General features: G+C 43.4%; 1 protein-coding gene across 6 annotated transcripts in view; it reads left to right on the top strand.

Annotated features, from left to right (window-relative positions):
- LOC139391074 (protocadherin-19-like) overlaps positions 1 to 26,766 on the top strand; it is a 72,473-nt gene that overhangs the window by 38,049 nt on the left and 7,658 nt on the right. For 3 of the 6 annotated variants that reach the window (XM_071138575.1, XM_071138573.1, XM_071138578.1), the window contains exons 3-4: positions 6,608 to 6,663; positions 8,824 to 9,008. In XM_071138575.1, the coding sequence (XP_070994676.1) occupies positions 6,608 to 6,663; positions 8,824 to 9,008 (241 nt within the window). The remainder of the gene's footprint in view (positions 1 to 6,607; positions 6,664 to 8,823; positions 9,009 to 26,766) is intronic. The other 3 variants (XM_071138577.1, XM_071138574.1, XM_071138579.1) reach the window with 1 other exon arrangement.

A 26,766-nucleotide genomic window follows, 5' to 3' on the forward strand; every position in this document is an offset into this window, starting at 1 on the left:
CTTATATTGCTGGGGGGAACGTGATATTTCAACCACAATTACGTCTCTGATTTACATTGGTCTCATTTTAATTTGTCAAAATGTTGACATTTAACCATTGCAGTATAGCTGGTATGTAAGTTGTTGGGTGGAACGTGATATTTCAACAATACTTCTTTAACCTATAGTACTTTACATTGCTAAAGCTGATGACATTATTATATATTTGATCGCATTGTGTTTGTCCTTGAAGCTAGGAGAGAAAATGGCAGGTCTACTAAAGAGTAAAACAAACACAGACATGCATTTCCCTAGCATTAATAAACAGTAAGCACACACCCATGAGGGGCTACTCTCACCGCCTGGGGGCAGCCCGTCAGGAAGTCTTGAATCCTGGACTTCCTGATGTGCCGCCTCCAGGCGGTGATGGTAGGCATCAACACATCTTCCACACTGTCCATCAACACAGGCCCCTCAGGGGTGTGTGCTTAGTCCCCTCCTATACTCCCTGTTTACCCATGACTACCGCACAAGACTCCAATATCATCATCAAGTTTGCTGATGACACAACAGTGGTCAGAAACCTGGCAGTGTCAGAGACCTGGCACTGCCAGGACAACAACATCTCTCTCAACAACAGCAAGACAAAGAAACTAATCGTGGACTACAGGAAACGGAGTGGCGAGCATGCCCCAATCCACATCCATGGGGCTGTAGTAGAGTGGGTCAACAGTTTCAAGTTCTTTGGTGGGGCATGCGGTTCATCTTCGGTTCTTCACCAAGGAATTAATAACATGTTCCACACACACCCACACAGTTGTGAAGAGGGTGAAGAGAGCACCGCTTCTCCCTCAAGAGAGGCATGGCCTCTCAGATCCTCAAAAATTGTCAGCTGCACCTTTGAGAATTCTTGATTGGCTGCATCAACGCTTGGTACAGCAACTGCAAGGCACCTGACAACAAGGCGCTACAGAGGGTGATGAGTACAACCCAGTACATCACTGGGCCCATGCTCCTTGTCATCCAAGACCTCTAAACCATGCTATGAAGGCCAACTTTTTCCCACCCAAGCCATAGACTGTTCTCTCTGCTACCGCACAGCAAGCGGTACCAGTGTACCAATTCTGAAACCAACAGGACCCTAAACAGCTTCTACCCCCAAGCCATAAGAGTGCAAAACAAGACTGCTAAATAGCTAATCAAATGGCTACCCTCTGATGCTACTGTGTACTACCTATCGTGTCGCCTAGTCACTTTAACTCTACCTTTAACTCTGCATAGTTGAAAAAGTACCAGTAAGTAAGCATTTCACTGTTTTAAAATGTTGTTCCATTGTTTCAAAGACCATAGCTGGGTGCTATTTGCCAGAGGTAAACACGACTCTGGAAGGCCGCATCAAGTCCGCATCAACCTGGTCTCAAAGCAAAACGTAATAATATTTGACCAAAATCCTCACCACTTCATTTAGAAAGAAATGTTACATAGGCCTACCGATTTAATACAGTGCCTTGCAAAAGTATTCATCCCCCTTGGCGTTTTTCATATTTTGTTGCATTATATCCTGTAATTTAAATGGATTTGTCTTTAGATTTCATTAACGGACATGCACAAATAGTCCAAATTGAAGTGAAAAAAAAAGAAAAGTTGTTTAAAAAAAACAAAAAAAATGGAAAAGTGGAATGTGCATATGTATTCACCCCCTTTGCTATGAAGACCCTAAATAAGATCTGGTGCAACCAATTACCTTCAGAAGTCACGTAATTAGTTAAATAAAGTCCACCTGTGTGCATTCTAAGTGTTACATGATCTCAGTATATATTCACCTGTTCTGAACTGCCCCAGAGTCTGCAACACCACTAAGCAAGGGGTACCACCAATTAAGCGGCACCATGAAGACCAAGGAGCTCTCCAAACAGGTCAGAGACAAGCAAAGAGACGGCAGCCCACCAATACTCACGGACCAGGCAAGGAGGGCATTAATCAGAAAGGCAACAAAGAGACCAAAGATGACCCTGAAGCAGCTGCAAAGCCCTACAACAGAGATTGTAGTATCTGTCCATAGGACAACTTTAAGACGTACACTCCACAGACCCGGGCTTTACAGAAGAGTGGCAAGAAAAAAGCCTTTGCTTAAAGAAAAAAGTAAGCAAGCAAGTTCGGTGTTCGCCAAAAGGCATGTGGGAGACTCCCCAAACATATGGAAGAAGGTACTCTGGTCAGATGACACAAAAATTGAGCTTTTTGGCCATCAAAGACAACGCTATCTCTGGCACAAACGCAACACCTCTCATCACCCTGAGAACACCATCTCCACAGTGAAGCATGGTGGTGGCAGCATCATGCTGTGGGGATGTTTTACATCGACAGGGACTGGGAAACTGGTCAGAATTGAAGGAATGATGGATGGCGCTAAATACAGGGAAATTCTTGAAGGAAACCTGTTTCAGTCTTCCAGAGATTTGAGACTGGGACGAAGGTTCACCTTCCAGCAGGACAATGACCCTAAGCATACTGCTAAAGCAACACTCAAGTGGTTTAAAGGGAAACATTTAAATGTCTTGGAATGGCCTAGTCAAAGCCCAGACCTCAATCCAATTGAGAATCTGTAGTATGACTTAAAAATTGTTGTACACCAGCGGAACCCATCCAACTTGAAGGAGCTGGAGAAGTTTTTTCTTGAAGAATGGGCAAAAATCCCAGTGGCTAGATGTGCCAAGCTTACAGAGACCTACCCCAAGAGACTTGCAGCTGTAATTGCTGCAAAAGGTGGCTCTACAAAGTATTGACTTTGGGAGGGTGAACAGTTATGCGTTGTCAAGTTGTCCATTTTTTCTGTCTTATTTCATTTTTGTTTCCCAATAAAACATATTTTGAATCTTCAAAGTGGTAGGCATGTTGTATAAATCAACTGATACAACCCCCCCCCCCCCCCCAAAAAAAAACAACTCTATTTTAATTCCAGGTTCTAAGGCAACAAAGTAGGAAAAATGCCAAGGGGGTGAATACTTTTGCAAGCCACTGTAGGTAGCCCGGTCACCCATTTAGTATGATATGCTATGTTCGACTGCTTTAGGATGATATGTTGCGTTGGACTGCTTTTGTAGGTCAGCAGTTAATGTTAGGGTTAAGGTAACGGGATGGCTTAGCTAACATGCAAAGTAGTTCAAATGTAAGTGGTTGCAAAGATGCTAATTACCTGAAATGCTAAAGTTGTCTGTGATGAGATTTAAACACACAACCTTTCGCTTGCTAGACATTCGCGACCAACCACCCTGCTTTCGCTTTTGCTCTAAATCAAATCCAAATAAAAGTTTGTTGGTGACATACACATAATTAACACATGTTATTGTGGGTGTAGCAAAATGCTTGTATTCCTACCTCCAACAGTGCAGTAGTATCTAACAATTCACAGCACTACAGACAAATCTAAAAGTAAAAGATTGGAATTAAGAAATACATAAATATTACATTGAGCAATGTCGGAGTGGCATTGACTAAAATACAGTAGAATAGAATACAGTGTATAAACATTATTAAAGTGACAACAGTTCCATTATTAAAAGTGGCCAGGAATTCCAAGTCTGTGTACAATATATAGGGCAGCAGCCTCTAAGGTGCAGGATTGCGTAACCGGGTGGAAGCCGGCTAGTATTTTTATTTTTAATGTTGTTACTTCTTACATCGTTACCCCAGGAAATCTTAAGTCTTATTACATACAGCCGGGAGGAACTATTGGATATAAGAGCAATGTCAACTTACCAACATTATGACCAGGAATACGACTTTCCCGAAGCGGATCCTCTGTTTGGTCCACCAAACAGGACAACGGATCGGATCCCAACAGGCGACCCAAAGCAACGGCGCCTCAGAAGGAGCAGTCGGAGCGGTCTTCTGGTCTGGCTCCGTAGATGGGCACATCACCCACCTCTCCCAAGTATACTCCCAAATATACTACTCGCCAATGTCCAGTCTCTTGACAAGGTAGACGAAATCCAAGCAAGGGTTGCCTTCCAGAGAAACAGAGATTGCAACATTCTCTGTTTCACGGAAACATGGCTCACTCGGGATATGTCATCAGAGTCGGTACAGCCACCTGGTGTCTTCACACATCGCGCCGACAGAAACAAACATCTCTCTGGTAAGAAGAGGGCGGGGGTGTATGCCTTATGATTAATGAGTCATGGTGTGATCATAACAACATACAGGAACTCAAGTCATGTTGTTCACCTGACCTAGAATTCTTTACAATCAAATGCCAACCGCATTATCTACCAAGATAATTATCTTCGATTATAATCACGGTCGTGTATACCCCCCCCCCCCCCCCCCCCAAGCAGACACCTCGAAGGCCCTGAAAGAACTTCCTTGGACTCTATATGAACTGGAAACCACATATCTTGAGCCTGCATTTATTGTAGCTGGGGATTAAACAAGGCTCCCTAAAGTTTATCAGCATATCGAATGCGCGACCCAGGCTGGTAGCATTCTGTATCATTGTTACTCTAACTTCCGCGAGGCATACAAAGCCGTCACTCGCCCTCCTTTCGGCAAATCTGACCACGACTCCATTTTGTTGCTCCCAGCCTATAGACAGGAACTAAAACAGGAAAAGCCTGTGCTTAAAGTCTGTTCAACATTGATGTATATGCTGATTCGGTGAGCGAGTTTATTAACAAGTGCATCGGTGATGTTGTACCCACGGTGACAATTAAAACCTTCCCCAATCAGAAACCGTGGATTGATGGCAGCATTCACGCAAAACTGAAATTGAAAAAAAAAATGAAATACTGCCAAGTTGCTTAGGAGCTAGAAGCAGAGCTTCCATATCAGCCGGTGCCATCTTACAAAAAAGTAACTCTGTCTCATGTAAACATACCAAATGTAACATATCATACTAAAGGAGTAAAATGTAATACTGTTTATGTCATACTAAACAGGTCAAATAATGTAACTTAACGTATCATACTAATTGAACTACTAAAACAGATGAGTAAAATATAATACATTTTGCTCTGAGACCAGCCTGCCTCCTTGCTCTTGTGTAGTGCCTTTTAAAAGCCACATCAACATACAAGAACACAAGGGCTAGTGTTGCATCTACATTCCCGTCTCCTGCCTCTCCTTCCCCTCTCTCTCACACACTCTTGCCTTTTTAATGAGGGGGGGGGGTGTTTCATAAGATGTTTAAGTCAGGATGTCTCAATAAAAAGCATCAATAGCCTCTCTCTCTATAACTTTTACATTGTGGTTTTGCATTTTGGTTTCTGCCTCGACCTACACAGGTTGGAAAAAATAGGGTGGGGATTGGGGAAGGGTTTCACTTTTCAAAAAAGCCAACCCCATCACCAGTTAACAAGCTACATTTTTTATACAAATGCATTTGGTCACCCTGCCTCACTGCCTCATCGTCGCACACAGCTCCCCGCTCCCCCGAACAGCAGGACCGAGCTGGCAAATATTGTCCCTCATTTGATGATCAGTGAGTTCGTGCCACCGCCTGCATTAACGTCTCTTATCATAGGGGTGACTCTTTTGTCAGAGGAAACACTTCATCACCGGATGTGAGCCACTGACTATCCCTCTATCCCTTATCCTTTATCTGAGATAGCATATCATGAGTCTATGAGAGTGGAATTTAAGAGGAGTGATGTCCTTTTCTCCCTCTTCCCACAGGAAAACACCTGCATCAAAGTATGTTGAAAGGGTCGGATCATGGAGTTTTCATGGGCAGGCTGGGGAAGTCCTTTGAGAGTGCCTTTGATACCCTCTTGACATGTTATCTGGGCGTGAGTGGATGTTGGCCAGGCACAAGGGACTACCTGTTCAATGTCCCCTCTCTCCCCTGTCACTCTCCTGTCTAACTTACTATAACAGTCTTTCTATAAATGTTGGGGGATTTTATTTTTTATGTTGAATACAGGATGCCTTTGACTGAGTAGATGGTCACCAGACACAAGGGGACGTCTCAATGTACCTTCTCTCCCCTGTCATAACACCCCTCTCCAAGAATGATGCACAATGTCTTTGAACTATGTGGGTCAGAGATCCATCGTATGCAGATTCCTCCATGCTTGCTTTTAATCTGCAATTGCTAAAAGTTAAGATTCCCCCTGGTACGCTCTCAATTTCTTCTTCTCCTCTTACACTTTTATTTATTTCGAATTTATAGATTCAGATCTTCTCAAAAAGGTTGAGGAGAAAAGAGATTTGGAGAGGAGAAAAAGGAAAACTTTTCTTCCTTCCCTCCGTCATTTTATCTCTGCATGATGCACTGTCATCCCTAATGATCACATTTTTGTGACTTTGGTCTGATGGATGGAGAGGACTGAGGGAGGGATGGAGGAGTGTCTCCTCACTGCAGCACTCTCCTTAGTTCTCTCAGCTCCTAGCCGGCCCTCTCTCTCTTTCTCTCCCTCTCTCCTTGTCTCTGTGTAGGTACTTTGAAAGAGAATGGCTTCCACCTTTGAAAGCTGAGGCTCGCTCACTTTGTGTAAAATAACATTTCTATTGAAAGGCAATTACCGTTGTAACATTATTTGGTTCCCTACGAAATTAAATGCATCTCTTCTGTTTTTTTTCTCTACTTTCCTCCCCCTCTTCCCCCTCCTCCCCCAATCTTCTGTTACAGACGGATAATTATATCGACTCCAGCTATGTGAACAGCCGAGCACATCTTATCAAAAGGTATGTCTTGATTAGGCAATTTGATATTTTCCGCTGTCACCCGTTGTGATCCGTAATTGTCATATGCTATGGGCTGCAAATGCATGAGTGTGCATGTTGTGAAGACCCGTGTTTGTTCTGTGTATTCACTACAAATTCACACAGTCAATAATCTAATTTGGAATTAGACTCTAAAATGATCCCTCACTACTATATTAGGTACATTTTTTCAAGTCTGTGTCTTCAAAGCACATATTTTAACATTATCATGAATAATTCCATCCATTCCCATAAAAACATAAATCAAGACACGTTGAGCAATATGAAAAACTCCTGCTAAAACACGTCTCGTAAAACGACTTATACATTGTGAATAAGATTCAAAGAAATCAAATAGAATTTTGGCCGGGAACGTGATTTCAATATTGCAAGAGGTTCGTAGCACAGTTGGATCTCAGTGTGTTTTTTTTTTTTTTTACATCAGCTCAATGCTAATACCAAAGTACCAATAATTAAGTTAATTTGAGTCGCCCATTTTGAGAACATTGAGCAGGATATAAAGGTATGGGGTATGGGACTAATGGTGCATTCCTGATTCCACCTGAAGCAGGATATAAGGTGAGCTTGTGGTTCCGGCGGGGTAGTGTAGACAACTCTAATAACGCCCTGCAGCAATTTCTTTTTTTGTTGTTGTGGCCAGGCCTATAATTTCTCACTTTTTACCTGCAGCTGCTGAACATTCCAACCTTCCTTTGTTTGAGGCCGTCCCCGGCTTTTTGAAAAGCCATTATGGCAATTTTACTCCCCCAAAAAATCCCTATGTTTATGTAAACAAAAGCACATTTAAGCGAGGGGCCTCTGCAGCACACTACAAAGCTATCCCCTAGGAGCCTGTGGGCCTGTAGTCTGGGACAGGTGCAATTACACTGATAACATCAGAGAGAGGTAAAGCCAGCATTACCGTCACTGCAGTACCTCTCTCTCTCCCCCTTTCCCAGGCAAACCTCTCAAAGGAAAGCTGGGAACTGCTGTTGCTACTGTTTTTTTCTTTCTTTATGTCTCTTCTCTTTCCTTCTCTTATATTTTTTCTCTTCTCCTCCATTCTCCTCTCTTCTCCTACGTGAGGTTCTTGATGTATACATTCGCCTCCTCCCTCAATAGCAGTCTTGTTTGTATAGCCCAATTTGTTCCAGTGGGGCGGCAATCAAATGAACAGAAATCATGCATACACTATGAAGCTGTTGATTGACTTTAAGCCCCAAACAAGACAGATTCAATCTGTGCACATACGTACATGCTCATAGCATTTTCTATATTCCTTTCCTTCCTGGAATGCTTGATTATCATCTGATTGTTGAACAGTAGAGTGTAATTGCAAGGCGTTTTAAAAGCCCACTCTGTTATTTGAAAAACACAACGGCAGTCTCCAACTCTTGGTTTGCTATAAAGCTGAGGGACAGGGTTCATGAGGCATTTACTGTCTGATATTCTTAATTAATCAATGGGTATATAATTACATACATTTAAATGATAAAAAAACTGGATTTAAATATCCGGACAGGCCCTTTATAACCACAACGGTTCACACTAGAGATGCCCTTGAAGTCAGTGCATCGCCATCCACACTGTCCCTTTTAGAAACAGACTAAAACAGCCTGCAGCCTCTTTGCTCCACTATCAGCAGAGTTTGAAAATGGCCTCTTAATCCCAAAAATCCCCAACAGAGTTAATCTGTGCCTCCACCACCACAACCCTCCGATTACTACAGAAGTAGCAAGGTTCGTTTCCCTCCAGAAATAAAATGTGGAACGCTGTGAACTCGTGTCCTTCTAGACAGCTGAGGCCAGAGTTAAGAGTCCTTCTGAAGATTCCCATCATCCCTCTCCTCGTCTCAAGATTCCGAGTGCTGTGAGAAATGTGTGAGAGAGGAGGATGTGGAGAGACACACATGTTAGAGAGTCAAGGATGAGATAGTGAAAGAGAGACAATATGAAGAAAATGTTTCGATTTTTTTAGAAGAGCGCTAAGAAGGAAATAGTGAAAAAGAGACCGACACAGGAGAGAAATGGATTGAGGGAGAGGTGATGAAGGAGAGGAGAGAATCTGATAGAAGTTGATGTGACAGTAAATCAACATTCTCTCCTTTCTCATCCCCCTCTCCCTCCCTCCTTCCCTCTGTAGCACATCAACATTCAAGGACCTGGAGGGCAATAGTCTGAAGGACAGCGGGCACGAAGAGAGCGACCAGACGGACAGTGAGCACGATGTCCAGAGAGGCCACTACATAGACACGGCTGTCAACGACGTGCTCAACATGACCGTACCCCCCAACGTCTGCCAGCTGCCTGACCAAGGTAGGAGAAAAGGTTTGTGGAAAGCTGTGTGTGTTACTCATCATTCATCCCTTAGTGTTAGAATTACCCCATCAGATACTTGGTCAAAGCTTGTGTATGTAAAACGAAGCTTGTTTACACCTCCAACTAGAGCAGCTTCAGCAGTCCATTATACCCACTCCTACATAAGGCCTCAGACCTGTGAGTGTGTGTGTGTCTCTCTGTGTCTTTGTGTATCTATAAAATTTGAATTAATTCCATTCCTGTGTGTGTATTCGTGTGCTTACATCAAGCAGAACACATTTAGCAGTAGCATTGTGCCCACTCTCAGATAAGGCCCCTCAGATCTGTTTTTGTGAATAACAACTCAGTACTTTCCCTTTGATGTCTCGGTGCTAAGGCTGCTAATGTAGAGGGATCTCCCCCTACCAAGGCTTCCCTTTATATGATGCTCTGGTAACATTATTGACTGATTGTAGGCCTAGCCATGTCTGTCTGGAAGTATTTGGTGGCAGCCAACTTCTGATGCGCTTGAAAGGCTGACAAAGGTGGGTTGAAATCTACATATCGCGTTGTAACCACTCTCATACATTATTCAGCAGGAACATTTAGCAGAGGAAATAATGTTGATGTTTCTTTGCCGACTTCCAACGTTTAAGAGGACATCCGATTCCCTGGCAGGGGAAGTGGAGGTGGTCATGTTAGTGTTTCCTGGTTCCATGGTTTTAGAGTAGTGGAGAGGGGGAGCTTATGTGAAGAAGTGTCATAGAGAAAGGGAGGGTGAGGGGGAGAGAGGGAGAGAGAGAAAGAGAGGGTGTGTATTTGAGGAAAGGGTAGTGGGTAGAACTGGCACCGACCTGTGAAGAAATTGAATTGAATTGAGAAAGAAGGAGAATTAAAGATATGCCTGTAGACGGAGATAGAGCGAGTGAGAGAACAAGAATGGGTGAGAATTAGGTGGATAGAAACTGGCACAGACCTGTATGCTACCATTGTATGCACATGGGGGTGTTTATCCAGCTCAAAAGGAAACACACACAGGTGCTCAGACTTGGGAGAGCATAGAGCAGTGGATTCAGTGCATGAACTCAAAATGAACGGCAGCCATTTCACTGGCTTGCCTCCTACTCCAGGTAACAATTGCTTAATTTTCTGAAGAGACAGGAAGCTGGTGAATTGCCTTGCTTTGTTCAGTCTTGATGACTAGGTCTCTCATCTTAGCAATTTGAAACAATCAAACAGCTCCATTGGTCAATAGGGAAAACTACATCTGCATATTACCCAGGAGGCTTCACGTCGCAGTGTCTTTGTTTGGTTTGAATTCGCCTACTCCTTGGTCATTGGCTTCTGCTATAGAGAAAAATTTAGGACCGGTTTGGTGAAATATGTTGAAATTCTAGTCGAAGTGTGGCGTCTAGTGTTAGGCACTTTCTTAGCCATAACCCTAGCCTTTACCCCTCCCCCCAAACAAACAAACACACACCTTATGCTAAACCTCTGTGATTTTTTCCCTCCAATTTTCTCAAAACCCCTCTAGTGATCCTCTCTAGCTATATGTTCACATTTTCTGAGTCTTCCATTTTAATGCTCCCCTACCCATGCTCCCAAGGCATGGGTAGGGGAAAGAGACATTATGATGTCATGATAGGAGGAGAATAGGTAAGTTCAGTCTCTTCTACTTCCGTTTTCATCTGGGAGCGGATGCTGCTGTAAAGGCATGTGGATTGAAGCGGATCTGGTTCAGTTGCTGGTGTTGAACTTGAACATGTCTTGTGATGTTGTGATGACTGCTTGGTTGGGGGTGGTGGGGTGGGAGGGGGTTAACAGATAGTGGCAGGGAGTGTTTGCATGCGTGTCTATGTGTGTATCTGTATGTTAGCTGCATGGGGAGGTTAGCTTTGTCCCAATCCAAAGGCCTCCAAAGGCACCAACCTTTAATAGGGTAGCACTTTTCTAGTAGGTAACTGCCATTTGTGATGGGATTCGAAAGGCAGCATCACGTGACAATGCATTCGCATTCCACCGAGCACTAGACATTTGTTTACCTTCAGTGAACAACTATCCCAAAATGGAAATACTGTATCTGCCACGAATAGCAAGTAACAGAATCGATCTCCTCAGTACCTATTCATGCATGAAGTTAACACCAACTAGAATAGTTATCCTATGGTATAGGGTCCCCCTTTCACATATTGCTTGGTCTGCAGCTCAACTGTGGACATGATAGGTAAGCTTGCATGCAGGATATAGGAATTTTTGAGATAGCTTTTATACAGACAGTTTAAGAATGATTAATAACAAGAATAGTGGTGTTTCACTGTGAAAGGTGATTTGAAGGCCTAGGCTACTTCATCCTAATGTAAGCTAAATGCATTGGATAAAAATACTGGCATATAATAAAAGGAAAACAAAATGTCCAATATAATTAATTATATACAGTAAATACAGTAAGCTTATTTAGTCATGACCGCCACAGTTTTTTTTATACACCATTTTTAGTTCCAGCCCTTTACTAACACCTCATTTCAACGAATTGTGGACTACATTGAAGACTTCCCCGCACGTCTGTATTTTAGAATGAGCTTCATAAGTTGCAAATGTTCTGACAAATCTGCATGATAAACAACAACATGGGGGGAAATCTGGTTCTATTTAAGATTGTGATTTTGCCCATTTCAAAATGAAAACCCTGGGATATGGTGATTGTCCTGGTGGCTGGGGAAGTTCCCAACAAAGGCTGTCCCATCTTCTGGATGTCAGGGTGACGTCCTTAAAGCTGGAGCGAGTGGAGACAATGGAGGTTGAAATGAACCTCGCTGCTCAAATTTCAGTGCTGGATCAAGCCAATGAAGCTGCAAATCATTTTGTCAACAGTTTAGCATTTTTTTAGGGCTTGTTTAGTTACTTACTGTAAGAGTTGAATAACTTAACCTCTAATTTTAAACCCAATCGTGCAACACAATAGGGGAAGGAAAAGTGACAAGAGAAAGTTAGCTAACTTTAACGTAAGGTAAACCAAATGCACAATCAACTTCACTGGCTAGCAAGCCTAGAATTAACTTACTCGTTTGGAGGTAAGACATATATTTTTTTTTCATCTAATCAAAATTGTAGAAAATGCAGCCAGGGTACTACATGAGGGAGGAGGATGTCTTCCCTGTAATGCACAGTGTTGAGATTGCCTGCAATGATAACAAGCTCAGTCCGATGGTTCTTTGACACACCGCCCCAGACCATGACGAACCCTCCACCTCCAAATCGATCCTGCTCCAGAGTACAGGCCTCGGTGTAACGCTCATTCCTTCGACGATAAACGCAAATCCAACCATCCCCCCTGGTGAGACAAAACCGCGACTCGTCAGTGAAGTGCACTTAATGTCAGTCCTGTCTGGTACGGAAACGTTGGGTTTGTGCCCATAGACAACGTTGTTGCCGGTGATGTCTGGTGAGGACCTGCCTTACAACAGGCCTACAAGGAGGGATTGTGGGTTCCTGGTGTTACTCAGGCAGTTATTGTTGCCATCCTGTACCTCTCCCGCAAGTGTGATGTTCAGGTCCTGTGCAGGTGTTGTTACACGTGGTCTGCCACTGCGAGGGCGATCAGCTGTCCATCCCGTCTCCATGTAGTGCTGTCTTAGGCTTCTCACAGTACGGACATTGCAATTTATTGCCCTGGCCACATTTGCAGTCCTCATGCCTTCTTGCTGCATGCCTAAGGCATGTTCATGCAGATGAGCAGGGACCCTGGGCATCTTTCTTTTGGTATTTTTCAGAGAGTCAGTAGAAAGGCCTCTTTAGTGTCCTAAGTTTACATAACTGTGACCTTAATTGCCTACCGTCTGTCTCAACGACTGTTCCATAGGTGAATGTTCATTTGTTGTTTATGTGTCATTGAGCAAGCATGGGAAACAGTGTTTAAACACTTTACAATGAAGATCTGTGAAGTTATTTGGATTTTTACAAATTATCTTTGAAAGACAGGGTCCTGAAAAACATTTATTTTTTGCTGAGTTTACTTACATTTCTCAGCTATTCCTTATTCTTCTGGAAAATGTTCTCCTATGCTGGGACTTGTGTCCTCTATTAATTCAGAATTGTTTCGAATTTTCGGTGCACCGCAAGGTTTTTTGGTACAGCCTGCCCAGCAAAGGATACATGGGATGCCAGCTTCAAAAATGCCCGAATGAAGGCACCTTAGAAGGCAGCATTTTAAGGTTCGTTAGGATTGGGACATGCTAATTGTGACGTCCTGCAATGAAATGCTGCCTGAAAAGGCCTTGGACAGCTGCCTTGGCAGTGTCAGACAGTAATGAATAATGATTAGTGGGTTCACTGCCTATTTGGTTGGCTGGCCGTAATTATTTCACAACCCTCTTCAAAACATGCATACTGACCAGGTCCAACAGTCTAGCAAAGTCATTATTTGAGACAATTAGAAAATGTGTACATGAAGAATATTACAAGTGGAGAAAAAGGGATAGACAGAGAGGAGTAGGGGAGACAAAGAAAGAGAGAGAGAGGCTTTTTTGATTATCACTCGCGAGATGGATGCTAACTCCTGGAATGTATGTAAACAAATAAACGCTACTGGTAAACAGAACGACGGGGACTATTTACCACTACCAGGCAGACTTTGCTTTGACCATAGCAGCAATAGAAAAGTAAAAAATATCTATTTGGATTTGCAATTGGATCCTTGTTGCTATTGTTATTGCACTCCCCTTCTCCAGACCTAGTTATAATATGGTCTTGCAACAGGCCAATTTCTCCCTCTGTTGAAAAAGAAGCAGTAAGAAGCACTGAACAAAATGGCTTAATTTTTCTCTAAACTTGAATCCCAAATGGCACTTTATCCCCTATATAGTGGGTATATGGGCCCTGGACAAAATTAGTGCACTATGTAGGAAATAGGGGGCCATATGGAATGCAGGCAATGTCTGTCTTCTCTCCTGTCTTTAAAGGGAGTCTGTGGCAGTAAATCAGCATGAGGGTTCATCAGTATTGAGGGCTTGTTCATAATTATTAAATGAATTGACCAAAAGACCCTTACACATGCATGAACGTAACGACATAGCCAAATGGAATTGTCCTTTCATTAACATCTCAGCATTCTAATTACACAGTTAACGAGTATGATGGGGCCGGGGCTAAGCTCGACAGAATCGGCACGGCCACACTATACTATACTTCCGATACCCCACAGACAAGGCCCTTGTTGTATCCTCCTACCTTTTTCAAGAGGATATTAGCTATTGCTGAATACTCATTTCTGATTGGCTTGAAGGGCGTTCTAGAGTGTGCATTATTTACTTATAACGCACACTGCGTTTCCCCGGTAGAATTCCATGGCAATGTTTCATTCTTACATGTTCCACGTTTGAGCTAAGTCGAATTGAAAACATTATTTTTATTGTTTGATTATATTGTCTTAATAGCAAGCTAGGACTGATGGTTTGGTTAGCTAAACTAGCAAGTTTGTTTGGTTACCAAGGCAACTACTATCGCCATCAAGTAAACTTGCTAGCTACTTTAGTGGATGTTGAATACATTTCTCGCGGCAAATGTGTTAAATTATAGTCGTAGTATGAAAGGGATATTTAATTTGCGGCTCTATGCGTTCTCTGGAAAACAATGCACTCCGTGGAAGGTTAGTTCCACTCCGCTAGCATCAACCAATAATGATTGTCCCTTACTTAGCTAGCTCGCTGAAATCGCTGCTATGTATTTGCCGAAGCTAATCGACTTGCGGAACAGAGACACAAGTCAGACAATTGTGGCTTGTGTGAATTGTGACGGCCCTAAGAAAATATGAAAGGCAGAGAAGATACTTTGCTGAACCAATACTGTGTCTCAAAGAGCACCCTATTCCCTACATAATGCACTGCTTTTGACCAGAGTCTCCACAGGCCCTGGTCAAAAGTCATATAAAAACATTTTGGTGGATGCTTAAATTTGTCCCGTTTCAATGGAAATGTTTTTCTTGCATCGCTCTCGATGCACTCGGGGAGTGCCGTTATCAATGGAGGCTCTGGAGCAATTAGGCTTAAGTGCCAAGGGCACATCAACAATTTTTTTCCCCTCCTTGTCATTTCAGGGATTCAAACTAGTGACATTTTGTTTACTGGCTCAATGCTCTAACCACTAGGCTATTTGCTGGCCAAATAGCGCACTGGGAAATACGGTGACATTTGGGATGCATCCTATATATTTACAGAAGTAGGAGCAGATCAGGATAGCGCAGTTACAGCAGCAACATATACTAGATGTGAGAGCCCCGATGGTTTGGAGTGAAGTGAAAACGCGGTTTGTTCGGACACATCCGTCTTAATTGAATGTGAGCGGGCACCGACCATGCAGTAGCCCTGTTTGGCGAAGGGAACTGTGTGAACAAAACAAATAGTCTTGTTCGCAAAACACCCCGCCATTTAGATACTGTATGTTCTATAGGGAATAACTTAGATCTGCAGTTTGCCTCTCCTTCTGGTACTACAGCAACAAAAAAAAAAAAAAAAACATAACACACCGCAATTGCCCCAAAGGACAGGCTCTGGATACAAAAGAGATTTTATTGTGATGTTTCCTTGTGTTCGGAAGCGAAACGCAAACAGGAAGGAATGGAGGGGATAGATGGAGTACAGTAAACTCCCCTCATGTGGGTTCCCTAAGCTTTTTACAGTACAAATGTTTACCATTCTCATAGGCGCCATGTAAAGGTGGTGTTTGCACAGTGGGACGTACCGTTACCTTTGACAAAGAGGAACACACAGAACCCTCCCCCCACCCCTCCTTAAAAGTCTCAGTGTGGGAATCCGCTCATATGAGACATGGAGCTCTCTGCGAGGCTCTGGGTTTCTCTCGCACAATACAAAGTTCTTCCTTTGTTACAGGCTTCCGTTTTGCACTTTTTGATTATGTTACCGACTTGTTTGTCCATTTCCTGCGTTTCTATTTATCCTTCTCGATTTGAAATGTGATACTCGATAATGGATTGTGTCTCTGGAATCCAGCAGTAGCTAAACTATTGTCTGACTTCGTGGAGAGGTATTTTGTCCATAATCAACAGTGACACTGAGACGAGACCAAACATTGTAAGAAGGTACTGTTCTTCCTAAGAATACCTTGGTTTGAAATCTACTCTGCCAATGGATTACACTAGGGAAATATATAAAATATCTTAAAAAGCACATTACATTAAATATATAGGCCCCATATCGTCAAATATCTTCAACTATTAATGCTTTCTCTTGTACAGTATCTGGCTATGGATTGACTATGGATGATATCGCCCAGCTATAAACGGTTGAGGGAAGGGAGAGGAGCTGGAGAAAAATGTATAAAATTACCTCTATAGGCGTGACTGTGAACGTCAAGGGGATTTTGTTGAAAAAATATACAATGTGCTAGCTTTGGCTCTAGAGAACCATTAGTGTCTCACGGGAGAAGTGGGCGAACAGCCGCACAGGGCTCTGGTAACAAACAGAAGCGGCCATTTTATTTACCCCCACATCCTTTGATTATTCAACCTCTTACTTAATTCCTTGCAGACACGGATGAGCCATGGGTTTTTTAAGGGCTCGAGATTCTCTAGTTAAGTGCAAAAATGATCAATGCACGGAAACTCAACTTTTCCATGTCCTTTTTTGCCTGTTTGTGTACTTTTCTTGGTAGCCATTTTGTGGGTTTAGTTTACCAGGGGTCTTTGGTTCTTGGATTATGACTCTAGGGGGAAACGTGTTGGTCAGAAAACCAATTTTTCTGGTCTTTAGCACCACAGGGACTCTTGTCAGCTACATTTGCAGTCGCAGGGCAATAGTCTCTCTCATTCCACACATATTCCATATCCTTCACCCCTGAGGGGTTTTTCCACTCATTAATCCCATCCACGCCCCGTGGGTGTGTTCCCGAAGCAGAAGCCCAGGAATGAAGCTCAGCCAATGGAGCACAGATCCACCAGGGTCCAACTGCTCTTAATTGATTAATTAATTGATTTCACGAGGCTTCCCCCATCTTAACTTCACTGCTCTCCTAGTCTCTCTCTCTCTCCATATATCTCAACACACAAAACCCTCATCTGCCAAGTCAACTTCCTGCCAGTCAAGCACTTCCCTTCCCCTGTTGAATTAAAGAAACAGTAAAGCAGTGTTGCGTGTTTATGTCGCAAAACATGCCCTAAATTCAACACAGGGAACATTTTGAGTTTGCTACTCCTCTGATCTACTAATGAAAATGCTGACAGGTGTCAGAATCAGGACAGCAATAGGAACGGGGTTTGTGCTGACAACCTGAGAGAGGGGAGGGAGGGAGAGGAGTTGAGAGTCTAGTAAGCAGACTTGATGAGGGAAAATAAAACATCTCTGACAGGTAGGAGTATTTTTTTCTCTCCTCTTTCTCGTCCTCTCTCTCCTTCTCAGAAGGCAAAATACCCCCATGAATGTGTCAGAGGATCCGACGGCTGCTCAACCAAATATTAACATTTGATTGAATTAAACATCAAACTCCAAAAACGTGCAGTTGTTTATGCCCGCCCATAGTCCGTCGTCTGTTATTATATTAACATACATCGACATGAAGTGGGAGCTTCCATTTTGATTTTCCTAGTCTGTATCTTTTTTGAAAAACTGTAGACAAAATGGCTGACAACAAGCCAACTGAATTAATATAAAAACTAGAATTACATAAAATGTCAGAGGAAAGAAAGTCAGAAGAACATCCAATATTTGCACATTATTCTTTTGAAAAATTGTTCAAGCTCTGTCAAGTTGGTTGTTGATCATTGCTAGACAGTCTTGCCATAGTTTTTTGCCAAGTCAAAACTGTAGATAGGCCACTCAGGAACATTCAATATTGTCTTGGCAAGCAAGATTTGGTCTGGTGTTTTAGGTCTGGTCTGGTGTTTTAGGTTATTGTTCTGCTGATTGTCCTACATTTATCTCCCAGTGTCTGGTGGAAAGCAGACTGATCCAGGTTTTCCTCTAGGATTTTGCCTGTGCTTAGCTCCATTATGTTTATTTTTTATCCTGAAAAACTACAGTCCATAACAATTACAAACATATCCATAACCCGATGCAACGACCACTATGCTTGAAAATATGGAGAGTGGTACTCAGTAATGTCTTGTATTGGATTTGCCACATTTTTTGCAGGATGACTTTAGTGCCTCGTAAACAGGATACATGTTTTGGAATATTTTTATTCTGTACAGGTTTCCTTCTTTTCACTCTGTTAATTAGGTTAGTATTGTGGAGTAACTACAATGTTGTTGATCCATCCTCAGTTTTCTCCTATCACAGCCATTCAACTCTGTAACTGTTTTAAAGTCACCATTGGACGCCTGAATCACAGGAAGGATGCCTGCATCTTTGTAGTGACTGGGCGTATTGACACCATCCAAAGTGTAATTAATAACTTCACCATGCTCAAGGGGATATTCAATGTTGGCTTTCTTTATTTTTGGTTGAATCTGTGTTTCAAATTCACTGCTCTACTGAGGGACTTTGCAGATAATTGTATGTGTGGGGTACAGAGATGAGGTAGTCACTCAAAAATCATGTTAAAAACAATTATTGCACACAGAGTCCATGTAGCTTATCATGTGACTTGTTAAGCAAGTTTTACTCCTGAATATATTCAGTCTTGCCTTACAGGGGTTGAATACTTATTGACTCAAGACGTTTCAGCTATTCATTTTAAATTAATTTGTCAAATTTTCACAAATACATTTTTCCACTTTGACATAATGGGTATTGTGTGTAGGCCAGTGACACGCATTCTCAATTTAAAATCAATTTACAATTCAGGCTGTAACACAACAAAATGTGAAAAAAGCCAAGGGGTGTGAATACTTTCTGAAGTTACTGTAGCTGTTCTAAAATTGGTCTGAGGCAGGCATTAGATTACGAACATTTTCAAGTGCATTGTTAAAAACAAGGGTTTTGGGAAACAGCTTGGATATTTACAGATGCTGCTACGAAGGTTTGAACGATTAACTTAACCTTAAGATGCTTTTGGGAATCCAGGCCCTGGTGCGTTCATGTTATTATCAGTATATGCCTCAAGCAGGCCCCTCAGTCAGTCAGTGTGCCATGTAGGTAATTACAGATTCCGTTGGGAAGAATAACGGCTTCCACTCAGGCTTGAGGCCCTCTCCTCTCTTTCTATACCCCTGACATAGCTACTCGCTCTGCACCACGCACACACACAAAATATTTCTCTCCGCCTCCCCTCCACTCCATCCTGTGACTCACAAGACATCGCTCTAATGTTGTATCAACTTCCCCTGAACCTTCGGCTTTACATTACCCTAACGTTCCAGCCCTCCTCAATAAACCTAATGTATTTAATCAGCTCGAGAGGGATGACTGCTTATCTCCCCTGCACTTGTCATGGATAGGAGCATATTGAACGTATGAGGGAGAAATGGTGGAGTCCTTCATTATTTCCTAGGGCTTCGCCAATGAGCCTGATGTATCTCCTCCACTGACAGCTCATTTTCCACACAATCCCTTGCATTCATTGGGAGCGGGGGAGAAAGAGAGAAAATACGGCTCTTGGATACTTCTTCCCATTGCTTATTCATGACCCCGCTGTAGCTACTAGGCATGCTAGGCTAGGTGTGTTAATAATCTCCTCAGAAACCAAGCAGAATCACAATTGTTTGTCGAACACACAGCTAGTAGCCAATGGAGGAGGGCACAGGGGGGATCAGGGCAGTGCTGAACAGAGGGGGAGAGATTAAGAACAGGTCATGTGACAAGTTGATAGGGAGGGAAAAAGAGAAAAGGAGAGTGTGTGTGTGTGAGTGAGAGAGAGAGGGCAATATGTCTGGAGGGAGAGTTTGCCTGTTTCTATGTGCACGCTGGTGTGTGTATGTGTCTGTGTGTTAGATCAAGCGAATGAGTGTGTGTGTTCAAAGGTTAATGAGAGAGAGAGAGTGGGGTAGAGCGATAAAGCGAGAGAGGAGATAACTGTGCTTGGAGGAAAGAGAAAACAGACTGAAATGTGAGTACCCCATCCCTGGCCTTGTGCTAGCTGTCTGCAGTCTACCGCTTGTGCAGGCTATTGTGGTTCGGAATGATTGTGTTTTTGGACTGTGGAAGCCTGTGACAGCACTAGATACTCCCCTTTCCCCCTTACTCCTGTCCTAGTACCTCCAGAGTCCTCGCTTTGGCAAAGCGCCATTTCCATTCCAACACAGTCTCCACTGGTAACAAGGCTCAGGGGGTATAGCTAGAGGTCTGCAGGCTAGATCTCTGTAGTCTAATCAGACACTAAATAATGGCCAAGAAACCATAGACTGGAACCAGGGGCTGAGCCCAGTAGAGATGACCTGACCATCTCTGCTCTGTCTGGGGGTAAATTCCAGACCCCTACTGGATGCTCTGTCCTGGATCACTAATCGAAACACATTGGAAATGGCATGATTATACAATGTACAAAACATTAAGAACACCTTCCTAATATTGCGATGTGCATCCCCCCCTCCCCTTTGTCCTCAGAACAGTCTTAATTCGTTGACTCTACAAGTTGGCGAAAGCGTTCCACAGGGATGCTGGCCCATGTTGACTCCAATGTTTCCCACAGTTGTGTCAAATTGGCTGGGTGTCCTTTGGGCGGTGGACCATTCTTGATACATGTGGGAAGCTGTTGAGTGTGAAAGACGGCATTGCAATTCTTGACACTAACCAGTGCTCCTGGCACCTACTGCCATACCCCATTCAAAGGCACTACCATATCCCTTGCACTGAAATATTTAGCCTTGCCTATTCACCCTCATAAAGGCACACATACACAATCCATGTCTCAATTGTCTCAAGGCTTAAAAATCCTTCCTTAACCTGTCCTCCCCTTCATCTACATCTTTGCAACTTTGATGGGGTTGGGGGCTACAAAAGAACTGAACTCATCATGAGGGGCCACACTGTGCATCATGGGTCTGCGTACACACATTCCTCCCCCAACCCCCCCCCCACACACACACACACGTACACACACACCTTGCGAGCAAAACATTTCAGCAGCTTCACTCGTGACCGAGAAGATATTTTTGGGGGTTTTAATGTTCAATTCCTGCGAGTCTACACATTTTTTCCATAGGGTGGAGGCAATTGTTTGCAGTTTTTTTTATGCGATAGCTGATCATCAATTGCCCCCACCCCGATCGGTAATTCGATCATGCTTACTACAAGTTTCTATAGCTGTCCGCTAGACTAATTTACCAATACATTTTTTTAGCTGACATGGGCTAATTAAGTGACTTCACAACAAAAATGTATAAATTGCACCTAATGTATTCTATTATTCTAACTCTCAACAGTAAATTGAGACTGAGACGGAGTTCCCCCCAGATTGAAATTGGTCCGCGGGCCTACAAAAGGGGGGCGACCGGTTGGTCATCCTTGATCTACACTGATTGTGGATTTAACAAGTGACATCAATAAGGGATCATATCTTTCACTGAGATTCACCTGGTCAGTCTATGTCATGTCCTTAATGTTTTGTACACTCATTGTATATTGGCTTGATTGAAATACCATATAATTCTAATCTTAGAATGACACTGAGATAATTTTATTTTTGAATTGAGGATGATGATTTGGAACTATAATGGTGGGACCTGTGTGTGTGGCAATAACTGAGCAGACAGGACAGATATCTCTGGGAGAGGCTGTGTGTGTGGCAATAACCGAGCAGACAGGACAGATATCTCTGGGAGAGGCTGTGTGTGTGGCAATAACTGAGCAGACAGGACAAATATCTCTGGGAGAGGCTGTGTGTGTGTGTGTATATATGTGTGTGCTTGCTTGCTTGCTTGCGTATGCGTGTGTATGTGCGTGCGTTGCTGCCAAAGCAAAGCTGGGCCTCGTATTACAGGGATCCCTGGGTATCAGACACGAGGCTGTATGCGCTCGGTCTAGACCGGGCCAAGCCTGGAAGCTAGCCTGCAATGAGCCAGCTCTAATCATCTCTATTTGCTACACTGTAGACTCCCATGTAGGAATACTTTACAGTACTACAGTCGGAACGTCTCAATAGGCTATAGAGGCACAAAGATATGAACAGCCATGCAGTCACAACACTGATTTAATATGCTACTCTCTCACACAGACATGCATGCACACATTCATGTGTGCATACAGGCAAGCCCATAATATGCTTACGCACGGATACATACACACTTACATGCGCACACCACACATGCACATGCACACACACACGCAATGAATGGGGTTCGATTTTCTGGGCATTCCAGTCCTTGGCAATAGGCGTTTGTTTTATTTCCTGCCTACACCAAAGGGAAAGATTAAGCATATACTGTGCTCTGTTTAAGGGAGAGAAAATGAGCTGTCTACTGACAAGTACATTGTAGCCCTGCAGTTTTCTGTCCAGAATACAAAGAGACATTTATCACTGCAGCAGGGGAGGAGAAGAGAAAAGAGGGAGAGTGAGCGAGAGAGAGGCACATCTCTCCACTGCTGCAATGTGTGCATCTCTGCTTTTAACTGGGTCTCACACTTCCTGACAGATAGGAGAAAGCTTTTCTCCTCCTCTAACTGTGTGAGATATCCCTCAGTCTCACCTTCTCTTGTGCTTCCCGTGTGTATCAAGAATGGTCCAACTTGACTCAACTGTGGGAAGCATTGGCGTCAAAATCGTTCATCATCCCTGTGGAATGCTTTCGACACCTTGTAGAGTCCATGCCTCGACAAATTGAGGCTTTTCTGTTTATCTAATTATTAGGAAGGTGTTCTTATTGTTTTGTACACTTAGTGTATTTAAAATATATGGAATTTGTTGTAGAAGCCACTTCCTTCTCCTTCTATGGTAATTAAGGTGGTTACAAAAGGTTACTACCCTGGGCAGCTGGCATTTCCTTTATCTCTCACTCTGCTTCATGTATATTCAGCAGCAAATTATTTATTCTTTAAACATTCAATCATTTGGAAAGCAGACCCTATTTTTCAATGAAGAAATACTAGCACACCAGCCCAGCCAACCTACCTATAAAACATGCATAATAGCAGGCGGTGTTTTCGCTTATCTCCTTTGTAGGGGCCACAGGTTGAGGAAACTGAAACAAACCTATTTTCTCCCTCTTAGCCTCATTGATTAGTGTCTGAAGTCCACTTGGTTGTCCCCAATGATGACCTCGGCCGGATAAGCTCACAGTATTTAAATTAAACAGGATGAAAAAATGTAGGTAGAGGGAGTTGGGAGGGACTTTCCCTTGGTACAGAATGACCGCAGCTATAGCAAGCCTGTTGGCCAGCTGGGGTCCAGATTAATAGCTATTGATGAAAGATTAAAGGGACAGACAGAGGGAGGGGATCAGAAAATGGCCTGTGGACACCTGTAACCCCCCTCACCTCCCCAACCTTGCCAGAAGGCCTCTGGCCGCTACTGATAAACTAGTGGCCTGCTGAAACTGATGACTCCACCTCCACCACACACACACACACACAACCCAGACCATCATTTGCACATGCCTCCCTCTCTCCAATCAAGATCCATTTGTCCACTCTGAATGCACGCAACCTCCATGAGAAAACTAAGAAAACAAAAATCCCAAGAATGTTCAAGGTATGCCAATCAAATAGCTATCCCTTGGAAAGGAAGACATTCCATTTAATCAGTTAATTCTCCTTGGTGAGCCAATTATGATTTTTCAGCCCTTACTCGTCTTCCACCCTTCCACCCCTTTAAAAAAGGAGGATAAAAAGTAATGGGAGAGGTTGGCTGTTAAGTTTAATGGCAGACAGGAAACCCACAAAATTGCTTTTTTTATGATGCACCGTCCTGTTCTCATGCATTCCCCATTAAATCTCTGAGCCAGACTGCACATAGACAGCAGAGAGACTGATCGCCATACCCCAGACAATGAACAAGAGCCGCCGTATATAGGGGACTTAAGCCCCTTATTAATATGGCCTGGAGAAGACTGACACACATGACCACATTACCATAATGGGAATCCTGTGTTTCCTTGGGTGCATCTCAAATGGCACCCTATTGCCCATATAGTGCACTACTTTTGACCAATGCCCATAGTGCTCTGGTCAAAAGTAGAGCGCTATGTAGAGAATATGGTGCCATTTGGGACGGACACCTTCTCCTAGTTTGGCTCTCATTAGCATCACAAAGAGATCTTAAACAACTTAATAAGTCTCAGATGACACTGATATCATTCAGCACTCACAGGTGACGTCTAATTTAATATCCCACCACACACGATTATGAGTTTAATGACATGGGTTTCCTTGAGGATATGAATGGGCCTATCCTAACCCAACCCCCATGCAACAAACCTTGTTGTGCGTGTGTGTGGCCCCATCCCTAAATGGGGCATTCTAACTTGCATAGGGGGTGGCAACGTGCCAAGCTAAGCGCATGCTTCTTTGCCACATATAGGCCATTTAATCATAATGAGTATGTTTACATGCACAATAATAATTCAATATTAAACTGATTATGGCAGTAGGAGGAGTATGGCATTAGTCATGTAAATAACTTACTCTGTTTAGCTTAATCGGAGTAAAGTCACAATCGAAGTAAGCATACACCGATTAAAACACCTGGATTTCTGATCTTCCAAATTATTAGGACATGTAAACACCTTAATCACAGTTCTAGCTGTGTATTTCATCTAGCACATGTGCTAGCCCCAGCCAAAGGATACCTCTTTTGCTTGAGTAAAGTGTTCATCATAGAAATAGTTTCACAATAAACTTTATATGTCCAAACCCAGAATCAAACTAGTCTTCCCAAAAATAACACGGTCGCTGTGGTAGAAAGTTTATTTTGATTGGCAATTTTCTGCATTTATCAAAGTCCCATCAAGTTGCCTGATTTTAGATCTGCCCATGTAAACATGATTATTAGGCAAATCTTCTTGCAAAGCATGTAAACCAAACTAGTTTATTAATCTGAGTATTCACAATAATCGTTTTATTGTGTGCATGTAACCGTACCCAATGTACGATACACAAAGCATCCAGTAAGGAGCCCCCACCCCTCCTCCCCACCATCTATCTACCTTATGCCATAGTCGAGAAAATACATAACTGTTGGTTCCCTCTTCCTTTCTTACTTCACTGGTTTTCTTTTCTTCACCCACTCTGTCTGCTGTGGGTGATACCAGCCCACCGCAGTTCTCTGGGATTGCTGTACTGCTGACAATCCCCTCTCCGTCGTAGAGGCAATGGCTAGAGAAACAGAGTGGTGTGGAGATGGGCTCGGACTCAGTGCTATTAAGTGCCATCACAGCCAGCGCCCTCTCAGCTGTGAATAATGGAGACCCTCTGAGAGAAACAGCAGGCCCCCAGACACCAAACAAAAATTGCCTTTTTGTGACTGGAGAAAATCACAACAAGCCCCTGTGCAACATTAGCCTCTATGCGTCACCTGCACTTTACTTTGGCTAGGGGTTGCTCCGGTGACCTGCGCCAGGCCTCTTATCAAGCCTTTCTACTGGACCGCTAGGCTCTCCCCAGGGGGGCCATCCCCTGCTTCACTGTGTTCCTACATGCACAACCAACCTCACCCACATGGTTCTACTTCCATAGATTGTTCAAGCGAGCATGAAGAAAAGGGGACGTGGAAAGAAATGGAGGACAGTGAAAGAAATAATAACAGGAAGAAAGAGGGAAGGGTGAGAAAGAGAGTGAGATACAGGGAAGAAAGAGGGAACAGAGAGAGAGGGGGAGGGAGAGAATGAATGCTCTGGCGTCTTTTCTGCTGGGAGATAAAACGGAATATAAAACACATAGTCCCAGCAGACACAGAGTGAACATGACTGAATGAGAAGGCACATTACATTAATTATGTAAGGGGGCCTCTGTTCAAGCAGTGCCGAGTCTCACTGGGTAGAGACAGAGATGGCCTGAGTGCCAAATCGCACCCTATTCCCTATTTAGTGCACTACGTTTGACCATGGCTCATAGACCGAGCCATAGAGCTCTGGTCAAAAGTAGTACACTATGTAGGGAATGCCATGGAGTCTAGCGATGTTAGTATATTCAATGTCTCGGCATGCTGGGCCCAGCTGTTTAGAGGAAGACGCATTGATTTGTTGAACTCAGGCTGCCGGATGTCCAGGTGGGTTCGTGGTCAGATGGGAACTGAGCTATTGTGTTGGGTTTCCTGAGTGAATAAAACACCACACTTGGAAATAAAAATACAAAATGTAAGGGAAGTTGGTCTATTGTAGCACTGGGGTGAGAGTGGGGTGGCTTTTTTGAAGAAACCTTATTGTCATATATGGCAGAGCACCCAGCTGTTAAAGTGAGGTAGAGCATCTTTTACCCTTGCTACTCTTCTAATATTCTCAGACTCCAACTCTGATTCTACAAATTCCACAAATAGACTCATTTGAGAACTGTTCCATAAGGGACTCCTTAGCTAAGACTGCTTCCCTGGAGATGGGTAGAAAGCCTCAGCGATGATTATATCCTGCTTACCTCGTCAAAGGGACTTGCGTCTTCCTGCCTCTGCCTACTCCCCCCTCTCCATCCCTCAACCCCAAAAGCCCAGCTCGTCCCTGTCCCCCTATCACAGATGTAATTTACTGTCTGCGTTTGTCCCTCCTCGATCCCTTTCCCAGACTCAAGGGTTTTTGCAGAAGCAAATTAGCTCGCTAGCTCGGTCAAGCTTAAACACAGCAGAAATGCAGCATTTGTTACAATGTATTTAAAGATGCCATTACAAAAAGATGAAATTAGAGAGCCAATGGCAGGTCAGGGAATGGGACTGTGGAGAAAATGGGGATTGAGTGTTCTGGGGGTGCGTGCCACTGTTG

This window comes from Oncorhynchus clarkii, chromosome 31 (genome assembly GCF_045791955.1).
Source record: "Oncorhynchus clarkii lewisi isolate Uvic-CL-2024 chromosome 31, UVic_Ocla_1.0, whole genome shotgun sequence".
In the NCBI taxonomy this organism is placed as follows: domain Eukaryota; kingdom Metazoa; phylum Chordata; class Actinopteri; order Salmoniformes; family Salmonidae; genus Oncorhynchus; species Oncorhynchus clarkii.